This window comes from Drosophila rhopaloa, unplaced genomic scaffold (assembly GCF_018152115.1).
Source record: "Drosophila rhopaloa isolate 14029-0021.01 unplaced genomic scaffold, ASM1815211v1 contig_162, whole genome shotgun sequence".
Classification (NCBI taxonomy): domain Eukaryota; kingdom Metazoa; phylum Arthropoda; class Insecta; order Diptera; family Drosophilidae; genus Drosophila; species Drosophila rhopaloa.
The window spans coordinates 336,400-353,929 of record NW_025335042.1 but is presented as its reverse complement, the minus strand read 5'-3'; the positions used below and the strand labels follow the sequence as shown (position 1 = coordinate 353,929).

The 17,530-nt window shown below is 37.4% G+C and overlaps 2 protein-coding genes across 3 annotated transcripts; one reads left to right on the top strand and one right to left on the bottom strand.

Annotated features, from left to right (window-relative positions):
- Nucleotides 1-1,184: 1,184 nt before the first annotated feature.
- LOC123037370 lies at nucleotides 1,185-1,781 on the bottom strand. Its single transcript, XM_044457514.1, has 3 exons — nucleotides 1,755-1,781; nucleotides 1,485-1,638; nucleotides 1,185-1,421 (listed from the first exon to the last, which is right to left on the bottom strand). The coding sequence occupies exons 2-3, from the start codon at nucleotides 1,593-1,595 to the stop codon at nucleotides 1,185-1,187; spliced, it is 348 nt and encodes a 115-aa protein (XP_044313449.1). The 5' UTR covers nucleotides 1,596-1,638; nucleotides 1,755-1,781.
- A 1,558-nt stretch (nucleotides 1,782-3,339) lies between these two features.
- On the top strand, nucleotides 3,340-15,052 carry LOC108040582 (zinc finger protein DPF3). Of its 2 annotated transcripts, none has more exons than XM_017118087.2 (3): nucleotides 3,340-3,943; nucleotides 13,058-13,318; nucleotides 13,382-15,052. In XM_017118087.2, exons 1-3 carry the CDS (start codon nucleotides 3,499-3,501, stop codon nucleotides 14,185-14,187), a joined length of 1,512 nt encoding a protein of 503 aa, XP_016973576.1. In that variant the 5' UTR covers nucleotides 3,340-3,498; the 3' UTR covers nucleotides 14,188-15,052. The 2 variants fall into 2 exon arrangements, with proteins under 2 accessions (XP_016973576.1, XP_016973575.1); XM_017118086.2 differs by having other exon boundaries at nucleotides 13,058-13,324.
- Nucleotides 15,053-17,530: the final 2,478 nt, after the last annotated feature.

Sequence of the window (17,530 nt, the reverse complement as noted above, 5' to 3'; positions counted from 1 at the left end):
TAGCGAAGGAGACATGAATGCCTTCTCCCACAGCGATCTTGGCAAACAGTTGCTCTTAGACCAGCTGCCCTTTCCGGAGGACAATGTTATAAACGGCCATCAAGCCCCTTATCACATTGTTGGTGATGATGCATTCCCCCTTCATAAGCGCATCATGAAGCCGTATAGTGGCAAGGATCTGCATAGGGAGGAGCGGATTTTTAACTACAGGCTAAGTCGGGCTCGTCGTTGAATTGAGAACGCATTTGGGATTCTCAGCGCTAGGTGGATGGCTGTACAACGAACTTTGTTAAGCAATCCATGCTAAGCTCAAAAAATCATTGTAGCCTGTTGTGCCTTGCATAATTTTTTGATGCGGGAGAGTCCAGCAACTTACTCGATGCAGGAGATACCAAGCACTGTCTGACCGACTTGCGACCCTGCCGACGAAGTCGCCCACAAGACTTCAGTAAGGAGGTTCGAAACAACCTTAAAGAATATTTAAACGGAAGTGCCCTATATTCTCAAGTACCTTGGCAAGACGAGTCTGCCGGTATACAAAGAAAAAAAAAAAAAAAAAAAGTTATTTTGCTATGTTAAATTTTTATACCCTTGCAGAGGGTATTATAATTTTGGTCAAAAGTGTGCAACGCAGTGAAGGAGACATCTCCGACCCTATAAAGTATATATATTCTTGATCAGGATCACCTCCTGAGTTGATATAGCCATGTCCGTCTGTCTGTTTCTACGCAAACTAGTCTCTCAGTTTTAAAGCTATCGAGTTCAAACTTTGCACACACCCTTCTTTCCTTTGCACGCAGTATATATGTCGGAACGGCCGGGATCGGCCGACTATATCCTATAGCTGCCATATAACTGATTGATCGGAAATGCTATAACTTTGGTGTTTGTAAAGTTAGAAAGTTGGGATTTTCTATGGGTTTTATATTTGGCCAATCAATCCGACCTACCAAATTTCATAAGGATCGGCCGACTATATCCTATACTTACCATATAATTGAACGATTGGAAATGCCATATTTTTGGTGTTTTTAAAGTTAGGAAGTTGGGATTTTTTATGAGTATTAAGAATGCATCATATGAATAATTTTGGAGAATATAATTTACAGAGTATTCTGCAAGGGTATATCAACTTCGGCTCCGCCCGAAGTTAGCTTTCCTTTCTTGTTTTTCTTTTTATTGAATTATCGGCTGGCGTCTTTCTCCTCCCACAGAAGCTGGGTCATCTTCCTTTCGACTTCGGCAGCACGTTCCGGAGGAAACGTGCTTAGAATCGACTCCCAGTAGGCATATACCGGCCTTGGAAGAGTGGGAAGGGGAGCCTTTTGTTGTTGCTCCAGGAAGTTGCCCAACACGTCGCACATTTTGGCTGCTGGTGTTTCCTCCACCTTTCGCTTCTTGGCGGTCCTTCTTCCTCCACCCTTTGAAAGTATAGGTATATTTTAGAAGAAATTATATTATTTAATAGAAATTGGGCAACTTACATAGGAATAGAGTTCTTTTTGGACCACAGACAGCCCGACCTCCAGCTCCACTTCCGCTTCCAAAAAGCCAACTTTAATAGGGTCTTGAGACTCGTCAATGGAGTAGTCCATTGCTTGGGCTCCGTCGCTCTCCGAAAAAGCAGATTGGGTTGTTCTTTTAAAAATATATTATATTAGTATAATGTTAAAAAATTTTTGGAGGCAGTAGGCTCTGCGTGGATAAGTCCGGCAGGAAGCCCATGTAGGGGGCGAAATCCCACTCTGCAGCACCTGTAGGCTTCTCCAGTGGGTCTCCTCCAGCACTCTTCGGCTGCTTGCACTTGTGGTACTTGTAACTGTCCCGCAGAGACTTCCCCGCCAGCTTGCAACTATTATCTAAACATAAATATTGTATATGTCCACGTTAACAAATATTTAAAAATGTACATTATAACTTACCATCTTTGTCCATTTCCCAGGCTATTTCCTCCCACGATCTTTTTATGAAAGTTGCATTAAAATGCTTTTTATTCGAAAGGTCCCACAATTCTGGGCGCGACTCCTCGCATCGTACCAATGCTATTTTTTTCACACTATTGAACTCCAGCAACCGACTTTTGCGGGTTTTCTGATTTTTCCCTCCATTTTTTTAAATACACGATGAGAAGCGCACGCCAAAAGATTAAATTTTTTATTCTTTTTGCTAGGGTTCACCCAAAGTTCATTTCAGGTGGTTGGCAACGCGATGCAATTTTCTGGTATTTTTTTCGTCGAACTGGAGACCTAGGTCAAAAAAGCTTCACGAAAAGTGAACGCCAGCTGTTGCCTCTCGCTCTCTTTCATAACTGGCGTACGGTTTTCGTCGATCAGGATACTAGGCTACAAGCAGTTAAAATTCAAATATCGTATATGCGGGAAAGAGCCTTTAAAAGATATTATCAAGGTAGTTGGCAAGACAAGTCTGCCGCTGTACAAAGAAATTAAAAAACAATAAAATTTAAATTTAACAATTGTCTTTTTTTAATTTACTGATAATTATTTGCTAATTTAAAGTTCTTAGCTGCACTTATATTGTGTTTTTTCGTACATTTTTGACCTAAGAAACACTTTGCTCTGACAAGAGGCACCCCAAATGGTGTTAATGGTATTTTGTCCTCACATGTAAACTCCTCCCCCTTTTTTTTAAATTGTTCAGTGAGAAGCGCACGCCAAAAGATTACATTTTTTATTCTTTTCGCTAGGGTTCACCCCAAGTTCATTTTTTCGTCGATCTGAGTACCGAGGCGAAAAAAAGGACTAACGAAAAGTGAACACCAGCTGTTTACCTCTCGCTCTCTCTCATGACTGGCGGACAGTTTCCGTCGATCTGAGTACTAGGCCTTAGCGTTATCGAGTTTTGGTCATGACTTGTTTGACTTATAAAGGTGTATATCGTTGGCAGCAAGCTACAAGAAGAAGCAAGTATATGGACAAAGAAAATAGTCACTGAGGTCCTGTTGGTCTTTTTGGAGGAAATAAAGTCTTAAATCCTTTAAATTCAAAATCGAAACAAAAATCAGGCTCGAGTCGTTTATTGTCACAATATATGCAGGTTGTGTCGATAGAAGATTAAAGCCTTTATAGAAAGAAATAAATCAGCTTAATACGTTAAAAATATTCAATATATTTATGATATTTATGATATTCTGTAATGCTTTATATGAAGTAGATGCGACCAAAAACAGAGAAAGTCGTCAATACTCCTTGTGAACGTTGATGCAGATGCAGCGCAGCCTGTCTGAACAAACTATTAGCCGAATATTTCATTAAATGTTCATCATTTCCTATCGAAACCAAAATCTCAATTTCGGTATATCGATATTATTGTGTGTGAATAACCCAGCTCTAGTCACGGATGCGTCCCTTTGATTTCTACCGAAAATAATTTTAGATTTATGTGTAAAATTAAAATTTCTGTGCTATACATTTTTCATTTGCCTAAAACCCAAAAATTATCTCTAAAATTTTTGTTACAAAGCGACGTTGAAGCAAAAATATGACTTCCGAAACTGAATTCGGGAAAACGTTGGTGGTAAACATAGGAAATTTTGAGAAGATCCAAAACATTCTAAATGACAAAGATAAGTACAAGGAAATACTTGAAAATAGCGAGAATTTCAACACTCGTCTGTGCATTGAACGAAGACTTCGTATGCCATTTCTCGACCCCCAGACTGGGGTCGCACAGACACATTGTTCTTTGTTCATGAAAAAAAAACAACGTATGCCAGGATTCCGACATGGCCAGATATACACTTATCCATCTTCCCGCTGGCGCAAGCCCAAGCGTCAGTATTTACTTAACCCGAACCAGAGCTACAAAGCGTTTCAGTACCGCGAACACCATATCCAACACTCCCACCATCAACCGCACCAGCATCAACATCACCATACTTCTGGCGTTGCTATCACACGAGATCTCCATCTAGCTGAAAGCGCAGGTGAGAAAATAAATTTTGAATGCATTTAAAACAGCAAATTAGATTTTTCGGTGATTTGCAGGTTTTAAAATTACCCAAAAAGAGGTTTTAAATTTCAAATCTCCATACGTTTTCTTAGTCTAAACCCCACTTGTCGCTTAAACCTAGTACTGAGATCGACGAAAACTGTACGCCAGTCTTTTGTCAAGGGTCCTCAGATAGGTCCTCAGATCGACAAAACAAAAAACAGAAAATTGCATAGCGTTGCCAGTCTGCGGAAATGAACTTTGGGCGAACCCTAGCGAAAAGATTTAAAAATGTAATTTTTTGGCGTGCGCTTCTCACTGAACCTTTTCAAAAATGGAAAAAAAAAATAAAAAAACCCGCAAAAGTCGATTGCAGTTTACATGTGAGGACAAAATAATATTAATACTATCTGGGGTGGCTCATATCCGGGCAAAATGTTTCTTAAGTCAAAAATGTACGAAAAAACGCAATAAAACGCAGCTATGAACTTTAAATTAGCAAATAATTATCAGTAAATGATGAACTCTCGAAATTTTGGCTACACTGGAAAGATTAAAGTTTTTACGCCAGCTAACTCGTTTGTCGATCTGAGTACTAGGCTTTACCATCAAGTCGAGAAATCGGGCTATATATATCTCGAGTTATCTGTTTTTTGTATAGCCTGAAACACGGTAATTTTGGTTAGAAATTGGTAAAGCACTGAAGGAGAAATTGGCCGCAAAAGCGAACAGAAAACGATAATCATTTTAAAATTCTGATGATTCTGTAGTGTATCGTAGCTTACTCAAACAATACAATAAAAAAATTCTTAAATTCAAATAAATTAAAAACCTTGAAAATTGTGATTACGTAATAAAGGGTGTTGTTCTAGACGTACGGGTTTTAAGAAGAAATAAAACGCATATAATTTGGTGTTGAGACGTTTTACGAAGTTTTACGTTTAAAAAATAGATTTTGGCTGGCTCGAATAATAACAGTTGATTGCAGAGGGTATTATAATTTCAGTCAAAAGTTTGCAACGCATGAGACATTTCGGATACTATAATGTATATAGGGTATAAAGTATATATATATATATATATATATAAAGTATATTCTTAATCAGCATTACCAGTAGGGTTGTCGAAAATTTTAAGAATATCGTATCAATGATACTTTTTTTATAAAAAAAAATGATAATATTTAAAATATCACATAAAAATGGCGATATATTTGATATTTTTTGTGTTAAATGAAAAAATTGACCGCCCAAAATAAAAAGACAATAAGTTTCTTTTTAAAAACAATAGTATTTTATTATACATATTTTATGACCAGTATGGAGGGTTTAGGGATTTTAATAACACCCTTTGCGTTATGTGTGCGTCAGTCATCCTGCTTCTTGAGTCGCACACAACACATTTGATGGCGGACGCCGTTTATTATATCCGTATAGTTTGATTATACACTCAATTTTTTATTTCGCGCCTGAATTCTTTCAGTCGATGTCGCTTTGGAATTCAGAGTGACCAAAGGCAAAAATATCAAACAAAATATCGGAATTCCGATATTTGGGCAAATAAAAAATCACGATATAAATATATTTTTTTAGGAAAAAAGATCGATATATTGATATTTTGATATATTATCAACAACCCTAATTACCAGGAGAGTCGATCTAGCCATGACCGTACGTCCGTCCGGATTGGGCGACTATAATATTTAGCTCCCATATGAACAAAAAAGTATATCTGTGTTTTTTAAATTTTTTTTTTGTTCTTTTGGGATTGAGTAATATTTAAAAACTATGGATTTACGGTTTTTAGTAAATTAAAATAGGATCTGTGGGCAAAAAGTAAGGTAAATTTGTTTGTAAAATAAAAAATCTTAATTTATTCTCCTAAATCAATTTCATCTCCTTCAAAGTAATCCCCTCCCGATAAAATACACTTATGTCAACGTTTTTTCAAATCTTCGATAAATGCCAAATGGTTCCTTTCCGGTATAGCCATGAGCGCCCTTTTCAATTCAGCTTTTATCTCCTCAATCAACTCGAAACGCGATCCACGGAGTGGTCTCTCGAGTTTTGGGAATAGTCAGAAGTCACACGGAGCCAAATCAGGAGAATACAGTGTTGCGGAACGAGGAACGAGTGCAGTGTAAGACGGTGCATTATCGTGATGCAAAAACCAAGAGTTGTTGGCCCATAATTCTGGTATTTAAACGAATTGCTTCACGCAAACGACGCATAACGCTCAAATAATATTCCTTATTAACAGTTTGGCGAGGTGGAAGGAATTCATAGTACACCACACCACGAAAATCGAAAAAACTGTCACCATGAACTTGATTTTTGAACGACTTTGACCTCGCCTTTAGCACGATATTCGCTTGATTGGTCTGTGGTTTCAGGGTCGTAAGCATAAATCCAAATCTCATCTCCCGTAATTAATAATAATAATCCGCCGATGAATTTTTGGCAAGAAATTGAGCGTTTTCGGTACCAAACGAGATTTGACTTTTCGTAAGCCCAGATGGTCTTTGAAAATGGTTTTCACAGATCCTTCTGATATTCCGATCATATCCCAACTTCCGAACTTAACAAACATCAAAGTTATGGCATTTCAGATCAATCAGTTATATGGCAGCTATAAGATATAGTCGGCCGATCCTTATGAAATTTGGTAGGTCGGATTGATTGGCCAAATATAAAACCCATAGAAAATTCCAACTTCCTAACATTACAAACACCAAAGTTATGGCATTTCCGATCAATCAGTTATATGGCAGCTATAGGATATAGTCGGCCGATCCCGGCCGTTCCGACATATATACTGCGTGCAAAGGAAAGAAGGCTGTGTGCAAAGGTTTCAACTCGATAGCTTTAAAACTGAGAGACTAGTTTGCGTAGAAACTAGTTTGGTGTTTGTTAAACTAGGGAGTTGGGATTCTCTATTGGTTTTATTTTTGGCCAATCCGACCTACCAAATTTCATAAGGATAAGCCGACTATATCCTACAGCTGCCATATAACTGAACGATAGGAAATTTCATAACTATAGTGTTTTTAAAATTAGGAAGTTGGGATTTTTTATGACTATTAAGAATGCATCATATGAATAATTTTGGAGAATATAATTTACAGAATATTCTGCAAGGGTATATCAACTTCGGCTCCGCCCGAAGTTAGCTTTCCTTTCTTGTTTTATTGATAACACCATTGAAAACTACACTTTACCAAATAAGTTGAAGTTTTCTAATAAAAACATTAATGTTTAACCTTTGTCATGACGACCATGAGGGTTTTGTTTTTAAATTTTTAAATTTATTGTGGGACGAAGTTGCAGGTTGCAGGTAAATTGTCGGAATAGACTATGATCAAGATCAAGCTGTCCAGCATCTATATTTTTAATAAAATTGTTTCGAATAGAATTTAGACTTTTAGTCTCAATTTTTGCACACATAACAACGAAAAATAGACTTAAAATAGTTTCGAGGTGTACCAAATGATTCGTTTCAGATTCTATAATAATTATAATTAATGTCTTTTTTATGTTTTTGCTAAACTACCATAAGAGGGATAAACTAGTAAATCAATGTTGTTTGTTACTATTACTTTCACATATGTGAAATTGAACAGATTTTCGTTCCGCGTGAACAATTATTATTCCCGTTTCTAGTATTCGTTGAAAAGAATGTGATCAATTTTTGTTGTGTTTAGAGCCAAACAAGATTATAAGTGGGGCGTACCATTGGGGTGAAACATGTCAGAAACATGCTCCCACCCAAAAATCGGTTTTCTGGAGTATTAAAAGGACCTACTTTGGTTTGTCCGACTGACGGAATCAAAAAGGGCTACAGTCCCCAGCAGAATATCAAATGGAGCGACTGCTTAAATTTTGTATCCGCAAGAAGGTGTTATCCGAAAGGTTCGCTGTCGATGTATCAATATCAATGTCAGACTAATAAGCGATGTAGATATAAGAGATAAAGTATATTTTAGTAACTTCAGAAATACGGTTTTAGTTTTATAAAAATCGGACGACTGTATCATAAAGCTAAAATAGGAACAATCGGGAAAAAGAGAAATAAAATTATATATTATTATTATATTATTATTATTATAATTATATATCTATCTACATCGAGATATAGAATTTTTCTTAGTAATTTTATATATACGGGTTTAGTTTCATAAAAATCGTTCGACTTTAATATTTATTTTTTGTTTCGTTACATATACCCCTTCACTCCGATATGTTATAATTATACCCTTGCAGAGGGTATTAAAATTTCAGTCAAAAGTTTGAAACGCAGTGAAGGAGACATTTCCGACCCTATAAAGTATATATATTCTTGATCAGCATCACCAGGAGAGTCGATATAGCCATGTCCGTCTGTCCGTCCGTCCGTCCGTCCGTCCGTCTGTCCGCCCGTCAAAAGTTGTCTTTCTATTGCAGGTCGTATATAAGTCGGATCGAGACGGATCGGGCCACTATATCATTTAGCTGCCATATAACTGATTGATCGGAAATGCAATAACTTTGGTGTTTTTAAGGTTAGGAAGTTGGGATTTTCTATGGGTTTTATTTTTGGCCAATCAGACTGACCTACCAAATTTCAAGGATCGGACGACTATGTCCTATAGCCGCCATATAACTGATTGATCGGAAATGCCATAACTTTGGTGTTTGTAAAGTTAGAAAGTTGGGATTATCTATGGGTTTCATTTTGTTGAAAATCAATCCGACCATTCAAATGTCATAAGGATCGGCCGCCTATATCTTATAGCTGCCATATAACTGAACGATTGGAAATGCCATAACTTTGGTGTTTTTAAAGTTAGGAAGTTGGGAATTTGTATGAGTATTAATGCATCATATAAATAATTTTGGAGAATATAATTTACAGAATATTCTGCAAGGGTTGATATACCCGGGCTCCGCCCGAAGTTAGCTTTCCTTTCTTGTTTTTAATGATTTTAGAATTACGGTTTTACGTTTATAAAAATAGGACGCCATGTTTAGCAGTTGGCCTTAAGTTCTTGTCCTGCAGCTCTGTATTCGTGGGACATGTAATGGTTTAGGCCTGTATGTCCTCTGCAGGCTTGAGTGCATTGAAAGCACAATGGATAACTGGATTTAAATGTTCTTTAAAAAAATGTACCTAAAAGTGCCGAAGATTTGGGTATAAACAGAGAACGTAAGTAGTGCTGACATTAGATACCGTTACTCAGCAACAACTTAGATTTTGCATTAACATATTGTTAATTAGAGTGACCACAGGAAAAAAGGACAAAATGTTCAAATTATCAATTTGAATTCGGCGATCTCTTAGAGCTGGCAGCTTTACAGCACGAGCATCAGCGCCAGCGCTGCTTTAGCGCAGGCAGCTTTTGTCCTGCACCAGCATACGCACATACGCCATTGTTTGACTCAGACCTCCAATTTGGCTAACTTCATTTGATTTGCATAGTTCTTGGGATATAGTTCGGTATTGACAAATAAAAACCATCGCCATTTCCTTTAATCGAGAATTAACGTTGACTCTGTTGAGCACCTTGGCCAGCTGTTCCAAAGTCATCCGTTAGATGGCGCTATTGTATTGCGCCATCTACCCCAATACATTGGTACGACGGGCCATGAAAGGCGGAAATGTAGGCGCTAGCCAGGCTTAAGCGTTTAATGGGTTTTTGGGCGTTAGAGTGGGCGTGGCAAACTTTTATTAGGCCAATCGATAGGTATTGACGAAACAAATACATATCAATTAAAATTTTCATAATAGCATCAAACCTGTGGTCACAGCTTGTGGTTTGTGGGCGTCAGAGGGGGCGTGGCACCGTTTTGAAACAAACTTGCGCTGCGTAGGAACTCCTAAAATCTACATGCAAAATGCCAATCTTCTAGCTTTTATAGTTTCCGAGATCTCAGCGTTCATACGGACAGACAGACGGACAGGCGGACAGACGGACATGGCTAGATTGACTCGGCTAGTGATCCTGAACAAGAATTTATATACTTTATAGGGTCGGAAACGCTTCCTTCTACCTGTTACATACTTTTGCACGAATACAATATACCCTTTTACTCTACGAGTAACGGGTATAAAAACCCACCACTAGGAATTTGGTGGAATCTATGAAAAAATCGGTCATAGACCAGAAGGAGGGATATTTGTTATATCTTTTTAGTTAAATAATTAACAAAATGGGTCGTTACATTGAAAAAATAAGTTTTTTTTTGTTTAAGTAGACTAATTTTATAATCTTTTATTTTAGAAAAAAGTAAGTCATTTTGTTGAGCATATAAAATCAATTAATTTTGTCCATATCGATTTTTGTTCAAAAATTATACACATTTATAAATGAAAATAGCAGGTCTGTGAAAAGGCTGTACATCAAATAGCCTTTGCCCTGTAACTAAAGGAAGTGTTTCAATTTGGAAAAAGAGTAACTCACTGAAAGGTCAGAAATGTTATGTTGGCAGTCGCATTAGATAATTTGAGAATTTGTCTTTAAATGTTAAAAATAGTTTTTATAAGTAGATATATCAATGTGTGACAGTGGCGTGCCGGTCGTACACTGTCCAATCTAAGTAAATAAATATTAGGTTGTTTGGTAATGACATACCGGTTTCTTTATTGATTTTTGACGACGATTTTAACATAGTTAGCATTGTCCGATTTAAGTGCTATATGTACCGTTGTCTTCGATGATTTTCTGCATTTTGATGGTAACTTGTATATGCCTCTCCTAAAGAAGTCCTTGTGCCTACTGGTAAAAAACTCGGCGATTCGATTTTCACAATCTTCCCTTGAACTCAATTTTTTCCATCGAAAAAATTTTGCATGGCCAAAAACAGATGGTAATCGCTTGGGGCAATGTCCGGACTATAAGGTGGATGCATTAACACTTCCCAACGTAGCTTGTGACGCGTCACCAAAGATGTATGGGGCCTGGCGTTGTCATGATGGAACACAACGCCTTTACGATTCACCATGGCTGGCCGCTTCTGTTCAAGTGCAATCTTCAATCGCTCCAGTTGTTTACAGTAGAGGTCAGAATTGATAATTTGGCCATAGGGCAACACTTCATAATGGATAATTCCTCTGATATCCCACCATACACTCAGCAACACCTTCTGAGCCGTCAGTCCTGGCTTTGCCACCGTTTGAGACGACTCACCGTGCTTCAACCAGGATCTTTGCCGCTTTATGTTGTCATATGTGATCCATTTTTCATCACCAGTGACTAACCGATCCAGAAATGAGTCGAAAGATTCGCAGATTGATACACGGTCGAAAAGGTTTTTTTGGGATAACTCATGAGGCACCCATACATCGAGCTTTTTTGTTAAATTTTTCGACTTTAAATGCCTATGGACGGTTTCCGTGCTTAGTTGCAGTTCTTCTGCGATGGTTCAGTCACATGACGATCTCGATCCACTATTTCCATGATTTTATCCGTATCAACGGTCACTGGTGGTCCGCAAGGTATCGAAATTGCCACTTCGGAATCGCCTAAACCACTGTTCGGCGGTTTGAATTGAAAGTTTGTTATCTCCTAAGACAGCAATAATCTGTCTGCGAGATTCCGCAGCAGTTTTTCCCTGTGCGAAATAAAATTTCAAAATTGCCCGAATTTCTGCGTTTGTGAACTCCATTTCAATCGTTTGTAATTTTTTAACGTGGAAGCTCATGTAAACAAACTATATGTCATTTTAAAGGTTATGCCAATACCTTTCAAACGTTATACAGCATTGCCAGATACGATTATATTTGACTTCACAAGCGAAGCGCGAAATTTGAATGTAAAAACCGGTATGTCATTACCAAACAACCTAATATATAATATATAATATTTTCGTTTGAAGTATTTATCGCAAACATATGAATTTTAAACATGCATTTATCATTTGTATACCCTTGGTAAAAAATTTTGCACCGCGGTAAAGGAGACACTTTCGACCCTGTTGTCCGATTATAGTCGTTTAGTTTAACTTTCCCAAAAATCTTTTTATTGCAGTCGTATCTGGCCGGATTGGAGATCATATAAAATAAAAATTTCCTTCAATTTTTTTTTTAATATACGCTTACACTTGATATTCAGTTTTTTTATATTTTCAAAAATTCCAATTAAATTGAAAAATTTTCAGTAGACGATTTCATATTATTAAAACAATAGGAAAAATAAATACTAAAAAATATAGCTACAATATTTTTTTTAACGCATGCTTCTTTTCCGTTTTTGCCAGGAACCACGATTTATTCATCAAATGATCGTGGAATTTTACAAAGGGGAGTTGAGAACCGTCTTCACAATACAAAAATTTTGATTTTAGGAATTGCAATGTCTTGCCATCGCTCCCAGTCAATTCAACTTAGAGCGTTGGCACAAGATGGCCATAATAATTGAGTTATTATATTGAATACATTTTAATAGTTTAAAAGTAACTTTTATTGTTTGCATTAAATTTCCTCTGGGCTAACGTATTCGACGAAGGTGTTATTCAAATTTTTACATAATTATTTTTTTTTTTGCTTAAATGTCCTATAATATTTTATAATCTCTTAATTATTAATGATTTAATGATAGGTCACAACAGGATGAAGGCACCAAAAGCTATTATAATAATCGATGTGCATAGGAGAGATTATCTGAAGCGCAACAAAAACATAAATTGTTGTAAAATTTGAATTTTTTCCATACAAGTTCGGAAAAAATCGTTATGGTTCTTTTATTAAAAATGGTATTGTTAAATGACATAACAAAGTTCAGTCCTTACCGCATACAATTATATAACTAATGTCATAGAAATTGAAAAAATGCCATACTCTCCCCTACTTATTGTTATATTAAAAAAATGGTAGTTAAGAAACTAAGTACGACTGGCTACTTAATAGGGTCGGAAATGGCTTCTTCACAACGTTGCATAATTACATAATTATAATATCATCTGCCAGGGTATATAAATCAATGAAGTACTAGCTTTATATTATTTGCGTAGTAACCGCTTCTCCAAAACTGGAAAATAATAAATAACTTTTTCAGTATTCTTAACAAAAATAATAGTCTTAATTAAATATTTAAATAATTCAACTAATTTATATGTATTCTCAAAAAATTTCTTAGTAATTGTTGCAACTGATGGCAACTCCATGGGAGCCTCGGGAGACAATGATAGTAAGGACTCACATGCAAATGCGGAGAAGGAATGGTTTCACGAGGAAATGGACACATCTCATTATCATCATGGCGATGATTATGAAGATGACTTTGATTCAGATAACGATTTTGACGAGTCTTATACCAGTAGGGGTAAACGTAAAAAAGGTTCCAGACTTCGACGTACGAATGCAAACGTAGAAGGCACTCCAAAACGTGGTCGCAAGGGTGGTGGTAAGTAAATTTCATTCAGCTGAGTAAAGGCTAAATTCTGCATTATTGAAATATTAGGCAATCGTCGGAGAAACACTGTTGAAGGAGAATCAGATCGAAAACGTCGTGGCGGTGCTAATAGTGCAAATACATCAGCAGCTGCCGCGGCAGCTGCGGCAGCAGTCGCACACGCAGCCAGCACTGCAGCAGCAGCAGCTGCCGCCGCAACAGGGCTCTATGTATCTCACTCGAACTCGGCTTCGCCCATTGCAACAAATGACGATAATTCACAGTCAGCAATGATAATGCCAACACCTATAGCTTCTTCGTACGAAAAGACTTCAATCGACGCTGGAGCTTCCAATGACTCAATGCCTCTAGCGACTATGGCTGGAATAAGCATAGGCTTGGTTGCAACTTCTAACGTCTCCAACTCCTCGTCGGTACACTTAACAAGTCCTCCCGGGTTTGTTACGGGAGCTAGTCCTAATAAGGCCAAACAACGCGTTGAACGCGAAATAGCTCAACCGTCTCCTTACTGTGACTTTTGCTTGGGAGATCACCGGGAAAACAAAAAAACCAATATGCCCGAGGAGCTAGTGTCGTGCTCGGACTGCGGTCGCTCAGGTCATCCATCGTGTCTGCAGTTCACAGCCAACATGATAGTATCAGTTAAACGTTATCGCTGGCAATGCATCGAATGCAAGTACTGTTCCATCTGTGGGACCTCTGATAATGACGACCAGTTATTATTTTGCGATGATTGTGACCGTGGATACCATATGTATTGCCTGTCGCCACCGCTTATTACTCCTCCAGAGGGGTCTTGGAGCTGCAAGTTATGCATGGAGGAGTTCCACAAGAATAAATCATCGGAAATTTAAAGTTTTAACAAATATTGAATGCACTCTTCTGAATTATCAGCAATTCTCTTACTTATATATTTGTACATGGTAACGAATTTATTTTATTTAAGTACCTTTGTTAATTTTAACAACTCACATATTTGTACATGATAACTATTTTATTTTCTAACTTAATTGAATCTTCAAAGTATTTTCATAGTATTATTTTTTTTGAACTAATGTATTTCTCCACGTAAATTTTTACAAATTTTAATATTTGGAATGCATAAGTAAAAAAAAAGAAAATATTAAACATGCTTGTAGTGAGTATCAGTTCAGGGAAGTCAAAATATACTTAAGAACTATTGGGCATTCTGGCATCTAAGAATAATCGACAGAACAAGAGGATCAAATATGGACAACATATAACATTGTGTTGCACTAAAAATGTAAGTTTATGAAAGTATATTTTTTATTAATAGGTTTCAGTTTGTTGAAATCAATTCAAATGGCCAAATCTCGCAAGGAACTAATTTTACTATGTCTGCATATTAAGAAAATGGAACTCAATGTTAAAACAGAAAATAAAGCAACTTTCAGCACGCCGAATTTTCATGCCCTTGCAGCTATAAGAATCGATTTTTTTAGATTTCAATATCTTTTTCAATCTTTCTTTATGTTATAACATAACCTTCTCAAATTTTTACCAAATGGAAATGCAATTTTTAATCGTTAAAAACGTATATGTTGAGTTTTATGTACAAAAAAATGTCAATTTCCTTAATATTTTCCTATTAATTATCGGATCTTTTCTATGATACATTTATGATATATTAGACGTCCAATTTGTATAGATTTAAAAATGAATTTTTGAAAATGCAATAAATAGATTTATTTGAAAGTATATGGGAATAAGTAAAAAGATCATATGTATTTATAAAATCAGAATCCGTTCAGATCCATTAAGAGTCTTTTAACAACTAACTCATTACTAATATAATTATTGGCAGTGCCTGGTGCCTTTTCCAACCACTTAGCCACTGTCGGTGTTGCATATCATTCTTCCAGACTGCTGATTTGGAGAACCTCAACATTCTAGGGCTTTATGCTAACTCCTGGCACGTGGTTCCAATTAAAGCATCACACTGGCCAACGAATTTTTACCCCAATTTTTTTATATATATATATATAAGTCTTATTTATCACGCGGTACAAGGATTACCCTTGTTTTCGTTTGTTGTAAGGTGTAGGTTCTCCATTCTTGAGCGATTCACGTGTGGTCATAGTGAATTAATCAGGTAGTGTGGGTATAGGAACGCCCATGTCTGCCCGGCCGCAATCGGCAATCAAATTATCTTGCCCAAAATTTAGAATCTTATTATTATATATTATACGGAATATCTCTAAAAGTTCGGTGATACTAAAATTTTTAAGATTCTTGTGATTAATTTATTTAACATAAATTTTATCTAAAATTGAGGGGATTATATTTTCTTTTGTCAATGAAATATTTCTAATTTTCTAAATATAACAAAACCGAAGTCTTGGTGGCTAAAAAAATGTATTTCGCAAAACGATGGCGAACGAAAAATAATACGACTGTGCGGCTTAACTGAACTTCAATGATAAAAACTATATTTCCGACAATTACTCTTAGAGCCTAGCTTAACGAAGATTGGCGAGGACGGGGCGACTTCGCAGATAGCGAGAGAGAACTTTATTGTGCTTCCGCCTTCGCCCTAAACTAACTACACTATGCTTTCAAATTTACAAAAAAATTCCTCCTCGACGACTCTGACCATGCCGTCCTCCTATGCGTGCATGGCGACTACTCTCCCTAGGAGCCATTGTTGGGGCGGCAAGTTGTCCTCGGCCACGATGACGAGATCTCCCTCGATTATGTTCGGCTGCTGTTAATGCCACTTGCCGCGATTTTGTAGGCCCAGGGCATATTCCCGGAATCATCGCCGCCAGAACAAAGCCGCCATCGCAGCAAGCAACTGAGACCCTCCTGGTCCGCGGTCCGGAGTGCTGGTGTGGCGAGCAGCGGCCCGCTTGTCAGCAGGTGCCCGGAAATCAGCTCCTCCGTCGCTTGGGTCGTTGCTGATCTCTCCGAGCAGCCGGGAGTTTATCACCGCCACGATTCTCACGAGGCCAGTTTCCAGCTCTTCTGCGCTTAGAAGCGCGCTACCCATCGCTCATAGGTACTTGGCAGTTTTGACAACTGCCTCAAAAGTCTTCCCATGTGCGGAGCCCGAAATGGTGTGAACGCAAATTCGCATCCGCATCGGCGACAATGTTTTTTTCAAATACTATACGTTTGTCTTAGCATTTTTTAGGTGTGACAAAAATCTACTAAATCCAAATTTCATACAGCAGCGGTCAGCCCGACCGCAGTCTTCCTCGATTCTTGTACTAGGACTTCATCATCTAGGTCAAAAGTGCGATTTTTGGTGCCAGTTTTTATCTTTCTCACGTCACTACCTCTTGATGAGCGTTTTTTTTGTGAACATAAAACACTAATTATAAATGGGAAAGTAAAAACATTTTATTCAAAGTATTGGCCATTGTTTTCTACACATTTTGACCACCTTTCTGGCAATTTGTGGATACCACGCCAATAAAATTATTCGTCTTTTAAAATAAACCAACCAGACACCCAATTTTCCTCGTAGGAATCAACGAGCTGCTCAACCAATGGGTGTCCCATCTATGAAAACAAATGGTGGGGTAGAAGCTCCCAGTTTTGATTGTATCCTGAACCAGTTTTGCTTTGTGTGCAGGTGCATTGACATGGAGCAAAATTACCTTGCCGTGTTTTCTGGCCCATTCTAGTCGTTTCTCGATCAATGCATGGTTCAAATTAATCATTTGTTGTCGGTAGCGATCAGTATTAACGGTTTCACCAGATTTTATGAGCTCTTAGTACACCACACCTTTCTGGTCCCACCAAACACACCGCATTGTCTTCTTGCCGAATCGATTTAGTTTTGCAGTCGATGTTGATGGTTGTCCCGGATTAACCCACGATTTTTTTTCGTTTATGATTCTTAAAATAAATCCATTTTTCATCGCCAGTAATAATCCGATGCAAAACCGATTTTCTTCCGTGTCTTTGAAGCAAAATTTCACAAGGGTTTTTTTGGTTTTCCATCTGTCTTTCATTCAATTCATGTGGCATCCATTTTCCCCATTTTTGGATCTTTCCCATAGCTTTTAAACGGTCAGAGATTGTTTGTTGTGCAACATTTAAGATTTCTCCATCCAATATCGTTTGCAATTCGGCGTCTTCAAACTTAGTGGTCTAAAATCATTATTTATGCACCGTTGAAACCATCCTTTAGCATGTTGCTACTGATAGAGCATGATCACTATATGGCTC